General features: G+C 49.2%; 1 protein-coding gene across 1 annotated transcript; it reads right to left on the bottom strand.

The window, feature by feature from the left end:
• Positions 1-1860: 1860 nt before the first annotated feature.
• On the bottom strand, positions 1861-7889 carry SLC30A10 (solute carrier family 30 member 10). The gene is given in 5 exon segments (XM_054713037.1): positions 1861-2363; positions 4170-4409; positions 6274-6351; positions 7309-7447; positions 7449-7889. Coding segments are annotated over 5 exon segments (1401 nt in total).
• Between the last annotated feature and the right edge of the window lie 254 nt (positions 7890-8143).

Below are 8143 nucleotides of genomic sequence, written 5' to 3'. Positions count from 1 at the left end.
AGAGTAACCTGAAATCAAATCAAACCTTCAAGTTTGGGAGGAGGAAGAGACAAATTTCTTCTCTGGCTCCAGACGGGCCTTTCAAATAACATTTATCCAATGAGAACTGGGTCCACGCATCACCATGGTGAGTTTCAAAAGCCCCTGTTTTGTGTGAGTCCCTGCCACAATTTTAATATTAAAAATAAAAGGATGCCACATATCCCCCCCCTTTTTTTTTTTTTTTTTAGCAATAAGCATAATATAGCCTAGTCCAATAAACTCATAGAGATAAAACATATTTAGGCATTTTTCTAATTTACCTAACTCATGGCCAATTTAAACTCAGATAATAGATTTTCAAGGAATAAAACTATTCTTATCCTACTGAGGATAGATGCTTACTTATTTTAGCCTTAGAATTTTATTATTATTATTATTATTATTATTATTTTAGTGATATTTGTGCTGGGAAATGTGAGTGCTTTTTCTGTTACCAGCCCAGCATTTCTGATGAATACTCTGCAGGACTCAATGCTTAGGGCCTCAGAGGGGATCATTTTCAGTCAACTTTGCAACCCATCAAAGAAGATTCTAGTTTTCTTGTAGGTACTTCCCATTTTCTCAAACCTATTTTGAGCCTGCTCTGATGAAAGTATTCTGCCTGAACTATGTGTTAAATGCACGGCAGATGCTTCTCCAATACTAACACAGGTCCGTTATGATCACGGACCCGAATCAGAGTCTAATAAATGTATCTGAACTTGGGAACACGGGTCAGGCACATAAAAGGTTAAGCTCCTCAAAACACACTTGGTAAAGTCAGCAATGAAATTCCTTCTCATTTCCATATACTTTTCCATCAAGTTATTAGTTGGCAATTGTAATAAATATTTTTAAATATGTCTAATTAAAGAAAAATCAACCTAGCTTAATTCGGGTGCAGGAATGAGTACAGAATATTATATATTTTTCTACCCAGAAGTGCTCATTTTACTCCTGGTAAATGCCTCATAGATTAATGTGATCGTTTAAAAAAAATAAAAAAAAAAAAAAAGACTCAAAGGAAATTTAGGCAAATAAGTAAGTCATTATTAAGCAAATAAATGAAAGCAGTCCCAATGGGCTGAATCTCAAAGACAGTATGAAAGTACTTGTGTCATACTTAAGTAGAAATATTCCTATATTTCCAAGTGAAAAAAAGGAAGATATTTTATATATTTAAACATTGGAAACGCCCAGTTCACAGCAGAAAGGAAACATTCATTTTCTTTCCACCTCACAAAATGAAATGGCCCAATAGCATTTTCTTCCTGCTCTCTCCCCTGGCCCCTATAAACTCCACTTTTTCTCATGTTCTGAAAGTGGTCTCTACCTTAATAGGTATCCATTTTACATTTATTCAAAAAGAATGCAAAGAAAAAATTGCTGCCGTGACAAGACTATTCTCCCTCTTTTATAATCTTCCAGTGGAATGGAAAAAAAACCCACCAAAACAGCCATTACGGCTCTGGAGTTTGTGCGATATACTTGGCAATGAGCTCACCTGAGAGTCAGCTGGAAGCTCTAATCGGTGTGAAACAAGATCGACTCTGAGTCCCGTGTCCACACAGTCCCTGAGTCCCAGCCTGCTACACACCCCAGTGCGGCTGCTCCAGAAAATCGATGAGCAAACGCAAACGCTTGAAGAGCAGCGTGAGACCTCCGAGATCACGTAAAAACGAACAGACACGGTCAATGAGCATCCCATACAGCCAACCCCTCGCTGACCACAGAGTGGCCACCGTGGGTTGGGTCAGTGCCTGCAACCCACTAGGGCTGTCCCCACAAGCCAAGCTGCAGGTCCCACTGTGCCTCGCCCATCTAGTCTGCTTCCGCGGGTTAAAAATGCGTGTTGTTGACATGACATTGGTCCTCCTGAGTTTTGGTGAAAGCTCGTCCACGGTCACTCACACGGCGGCCATCCGGAGATACTTCAATCGCCACTTCCGAGGGTTCTGGTCTCCCGAGGCCGTGGCTTTGGTGCACGTCTGGAGGGGGACCGCCGTTGTGCTCGGCACAGCCATTGACGTGGGCCAGGGGCAGGGCCCGGGGGGGACAGCACAGGTGCTTGGCACAGCTCTTGGCGATGCAGGGGGAGCTGCAGAGGGACAGCGTGTCCTGCTGCTCCAGGGGCCCCGGCGAGTCCACGCCCTCACACTGGATGGTCACGTTGTGGATCCCCGCCCTGTGGAAGATCTCTCGAATTTTCTGACTGGCGTCCTGATACCCCCTGTCCTTCTGGTACTTGATGTGCAGGGTGGCAATGATCTTCCCACTTATAAGTTCCCAGATATGCACTTCATGGACACTGCTGATGTCCGGCACGGCTGCCAGCTTACTCACTAGGACAAGGGGGAAGAGCAAGCGACAGCCCAGGTGAGAGCTAGAACGGAAACATGGAACTACTTCAGGGGCGGGGGGTGGGGGGGGGTGGTCCCTTTAAGCATTCTCACCAAAATGATGTATTTACTAAGAATAACAGGAAGAGCTGAAACCGGTTTGGCTCAGTGGATAGAGCGTCGGCCTGCGGACTGAAGGGTCCCAGGTTCGATTCCGGTCAAGGACATGTACCTTGGTTGCGGGCACATCCCCAGTAGGGGGTGTGCAAGAGGCAGCTGATCGATGTTTCTTTTTTTTTTTTTTTTAAATACATTTTATTGATTTTTTTACAGAGAGGAAGAGAGAGGGATAGAGAGTTAGAAACATCAATGAGAGAGAAACATTGATCAGCTGCCACCTGCACACCCCCTACTGGGGATGTGCCCGCAACCAAGGTACGTGCCCTTGACCGGAATCGAACCTGGGACCCTTGAGTCTGCAGGCCGACGCTCTATCCACTGAGCCAAACCGGTTTCGGCTGATCGATGTTTCTAACTCTCTATCTCTCTCCCTTCCTCTCTGTGAAAAATCAATAAAAAATATATTTAAAAAAACAAAAAAGAATAACAGGAAGAAAAATAGCCTCACCTACTCAACTATACACGTACATTGCTCCATCATCTTTCTCCTCTTGGAATTCCTCTACCAAACATTTTTAGGCCATAAAAGGCAATTCAAGAAAGTAAGTTTAAGAACAAGAAAAAAATGCCCGGGGTGCCCTGGCCAGTGTGGCTCAGGTGACAGTGTCATGCCATGCACCAAAAGGTTGCCAGTTTGCTACCAGGTCAGGACACATGCCTGGGTTGCCGGCATCGATCCCCAGTAGGGGGCGTGCAGGAGGCAGCTGAGCGATGTTTCTCTTTCACATCGATGTTTCTCTCTCTCTCTCTCTCCTTCATCCCTCCTCTCTCTCTAAAAATGAATTAAAAAAAATTTTTTTTAATCAACCTGAAAGCAGGATCTAGAACACAAGAGATTCATGGTTTCAGAATGGGGAGAATAAAAATGGAGTTCACCTTATTTGGATGAAAATAAGTCCTTGACATGAAGGTAAGTAGCCCAGGTAAGTAGTCCAGGAACAGGGATTGCCTGAGCACTACATTCTCAAAAAATGTGCAGGCGAGCCCAGCTGGTGTGGCTCAGTGGTTAAGCATCGAGGTCACGGTTCGATTCCCTGGTCAGGGCACATGCCCAGGTTGTGGGCTCGATCCCCAATCCTGCAGGAGGCAGCGGATCAATGATTCTTTCTCATCATTGATGTTTTAGCTCCCTCTCCCTCTCCCTTTCTCTCTAAAATCTCTATATTTTATTGATTTTTTTTACAGAGCGGAATGAAGAGGGATAGAGTTAGAAACATCGAGGAGAGAGAAACATCCATCAGCTGCCTCCTGCACCCTCCCCCCCACTGGAGATGTGCCTGCAACCAAGGTACATGCCCTTGACCGGAATCGAACCTGGGACCCTTCAGTCCGCAGGCCGACGCTCTATCCACTGAGCCAAACCGCTCTATCCACTGAGCCAAACTGGTTAGGGCCAAAACATATGTTTTAAAAATGTGCAGGTGAGTCACAGAATCAGAGGCTGCAAAGGACCTTTGGTTCCTGGAGCTGTGATTCATCTCACTAAGCTCCAAGGGACGAGGGATGCCTCCACTGCTGATATGAATAATTGAGGATATGGCAGCAAACACTGCTCTGAAATAACGCGGGCCCTTTGGCCTGAAGAACAGGAAGTGGAGAGTGGTTCTAGATCAGACCCGTCCGACTTACTGAGCTCTTCCACGTTGACCCCTTTGGGGACCATCTGCAACAGAATGATGGCGGTCTCCTTGATGAGTGGGAAGGCAGACGACAAAATGATGATCACCATGACGATGGTCAGGCTGGGGTCAATGTAGCATTGCCAGTTGCAGGGGACGTCCGTGTCCAGGGGCCACGCATAGAAGATGGTGGCCGTGATCACTACCACCACCGACCCCAGGGCGTCGCCCATCACGTGCAAAAGCACACCTGCCGGAAGAAAGCAAGATCCCTAATGCGCACGTCCAAGTTCAGGGGCCACGGGACGCTCCGTGCGCGGGGTCCCAAGTCTGTGAAGATCTGTTGCTATTTGTTTTCTTTTGGGCAGGAATGGCAGGATGGACTCAATTTTTTAAAAAATATATTTGTATTGATTTCAGAGAGTTAAAGCGATGGGATGGCGAACTCAAAATTAATAACCTACAGTATCTGTTTTTTAAACTGAACCTAAAACAAGAGAGATAAATGAAAGGATAGTGATTTTTTTTAATTACAGATTCTCTTTCCAAAATGACTCGCCACCAAGCTCTCTAAAAAGTCTCTTGTTGTTGTAAAGTATACGATTGCCTAACCACACTGCTGTACACCTGAAACTAATACAAATAATATTGAATGTAAACTGTAACATTTTTAAAAATTAAAAAATAATAAAAATAGTGGGTGATGGACTAAAGATCTTAAAAGAAACTTTCCCAACTCCTGAGAAGAGCAGATTATCTACTGTCCAGGACAAAATCATGTCACTCAGTCATATGTCATTTCAAACCCCAAAACTATTGAATAAGCTTAAAGCCTTCATCATCATTGGTTGACTCTATGGGTGTAAGACTACAGAGCTTAAAAATGTTAATTTATTATTTAGATATGTCTATATATCCTATTCTACTCTAAGAACTTCCCCTTAGCTAATTTCATAATCAAATAAAAACTAGCACTAACCGGTTTGGCTCAGGGGATAGACTGTCAGCCTGCGGACTGAAGGGTCCCAGGTTCGATTTCTGGTCAAGGGCATGTACCTTGGTTGTGGGCACATCCCCAGTAGGGAGTGTGCAGGAGGCAGCTGAATCGATGTTTCTCTCTCATTGGTGTTTCTAACTCTCTATCCCTCTTCCTTCCTCTCTGTAAAAAAATCAATAAAATATATTTTTTTAAAAATAAAAATAAAAACTAAATAATTAAATATAAAAAAATTCCTCTGTTGTAGTTAAATTTCTAAAACTAATTCATTTGGAGTTTTTAGGAGCTCACATGTTGTTTTCTGATCTTCCCTATAGATCCCTCCTGGGTATCACTTTGTAAAACAGGTGTGAGACTCTCAAAAATACAGACGTTTCCTGGATTATTTATTTTTCTTTCTATTATTTCCATCTAAGCCCTTGTCTTCCCCAAACCACCTGAAAGTAAAAGGTAGCATGGTCTTTGTTGAAATTCTCAAAGTCAAGGTTGGGCATTGACCCAAAGCAAAGCAGTCATTGTCTGAAAAGTTGGTGAGAAATTCACCTCTGAACCTCCAGGGCTGACCTTGGCCCAGCCCTGTGACCTTGAGCTCTTGGTAGGAGGAATGCTAGGGATGTGCCTTCTACGTGTCTCCCCAGAACCCCCCACTTTGGACCTGGAAGTGGCGATTCAAGGGAGTCAACAGACCCATCACAGAAGCAGGTTCGGGGCAGAAATAACGGAGGCCATGAGGGTCCTTCAGCAATGCCACCTTGTGTAGCTCTGCCCACCTACCCACTTGCCACCTTATCAAAATGACATTCAGTGAGAATGGGCTGCATTTCAGGTTAGCAATGCCCACAGGTGGGCAAAAGCAAGAGAAATGGGAGCGTGTCACCCATCCGGGAAGCTCCTGAGCAGGGCGCTGGGGCGGGTCTCAATGAGCAAGGGTCAATGGCTAGCAATGAGTGTCTCCCTCCCAATCGATGTGGTGGTGAGGCAAGAGCAGGGTCATAGTCTACGCACGGAGCCTGCCCACTTTCTAACTGGCTCAGAGGCGAGCGGAAAGTGGAGAGACCAGCGCAGACCAGGTGCAGCAGTGCTGAAAGGCTTTCCAATCCGCCCAAGGTCAACCCACCTCTGATATTCAGGGCTTCCGACTTCTTCTCCTTTCTCGTCGTCTCCTCTGGCTCATGCTGGATGTTCAGGGAATCACCTGCATTCAAAGAAGAAACCTTGTGTTGTGTATAAGTTCTACAAACAAAAAGAACCAATGGTCTCAAAAAAAAGAGGCTTGTTATTTCAAATTCCTCCTAGCTTATCTGACCCCCCCCACACACACACACACCTGTGAACACACACACACACACACACACACACACACACACACACACGGAGGCTCAGAGCCAGGAACAGGCCCTGCTGGCCTTGACATCAGCCTTGGGATCCACCTTTGGACTCATTCACACTTCGAAACAACTGTGACACAAAGAGGCAAGTGGGGAAACCCATCTCCACCCCAAAACCCATCACCCCCATGGGGAACGGAGGAAGGATGGGGGCAACAGGGGGAGAGAGAGAGAAAAGTGCAGCTCGCATCTGAAGAAGGGGGGAGGGGTGGGGCATGATATCTGTTGCCCAATAATAACTAATTTCCAAGACAATCAATACTGTCCAGAAAGGACAGGGGGGGGGGAGGGAATACACGCCAAGCGGACCCACGGATCCAGGAGGAAAAACACAAGTCGTGGGCATGACAAGAAATTGTGGGGGTGCCGAAACCGGTGTGGCTGAGTGGATAGAGCCTCGGCCTGCGGACTCAAGGGTCCTAGGTTCGATTCCGGTCAAGGGCATGTACCTTGGTTGCGGGCACATCCCCAGTAGGAGGTGTGCAGGAGGCAGCTGATCGATGTCTCTAACTCTCTCCCTTCCTCTCTATAAAAAAATCAATAAAATATATATTTTTTTAAAAAAGAAATCGTGGGGGGAAATGTTGGCTTAGCATTAGAGGGCTGGAGCGGGACTGCAGAGGAAATGCATTGCTTTTTAAGCCGAGAGGAAGGGAAAGAGGGCGGGGGGGGGGAGGAGGGGGAGGGAAGGGGGAGAGGAAAGGAGGGGACCGCGTGATGGGGGCGATGGGGAGGGCAAGCCAGAGGATGCACCCGAAAGGCACCTGCTACGTTGGCGAACACGGTCGCCCCCTTCTCCGCGGTCTTCCCCGCGCGCAGGGTGACGCCGGAGTCCGGGCTGGGGGCTGCGCGGGCGGCTCCCGGGGCCCCGGGCGGCGGCGGCGGGCGGGCGGCGGCGGCGGAGGCGGCGGCGGCAGCAGGCGAACCAGGCGCCGCAGTCCTGGAAGACCAGCAGCCCCACCACGTTGACCGCCAGCCCCAGGGCGCCCACGATGAGCACCAGCGCCGGGTCGTCGATGCGCTCGGGCCGCGCCAGGCGCAGCGCCGCCTCCACGAAGATGGTGAAGCAGAGCGCGGTGAGGAACACGGCGTTGCTGAGCGCGCCCACCGCCTCGGCGCGCGCGTAGCCGAAGGTGGCGCGGGGGCCCCGCCGCGCGCGGCGCGCCAGGTAGCCGGTGCCCAGCCCCACGCACAGCGAGATCAGGTCCGACAGCATGTTGAACGAGTCGGAGATGAGCGCGATCGAGTTGCCCAGGTAGCCCGACACCAGCTCGGCCACGAAGAACACCGCGGTGAGCGCCAGCATGGACAGCAGGCGGCACGTCTTGCCCGAGTAGCGGCCCATGGTCCCCGGCCCGCACAGCGCGCACGGCGCCCGCCCGGCCCCCCACCCCGGACCCCGCGCAGCCCGCACCGCCTCGGGTTCCCGCCGCCCTGCCCTGCGCCCCGGCTCTTTATAAGGCGGAGCGGCGCGCCGGGTCCCCGCGGCCAGAGTCTAAAGGAGGGGGCCGGGCGGCGGCCGTATCTACAGAGACCGCACGCCGCCGCCGCGGTGGCCTCTCCCCCCTCCCTCCCGTCCCTTGGCGGGCTGCCACGGGC

Source organism: Eptesicus fuscus, chromosome 24 (genome assembly GCF_027574615.1).
Source record: "Eptesicus fuscus isolate TK198812 chromosome 24, DD_ASM_mEF_20220401, whole genome shotgun sequence".
NCBI lineage: Eukaryota > Metazoa > Chordata > Mammalia > Chiroptera > Vespertilionidae > Eptesicus > Eptesicus fuscus.
The sequence above is the reverse complement of the archived record's forward strand: the minus strand, read 5'-3'. Positions and strand labels throughout refer to the sequence as shown.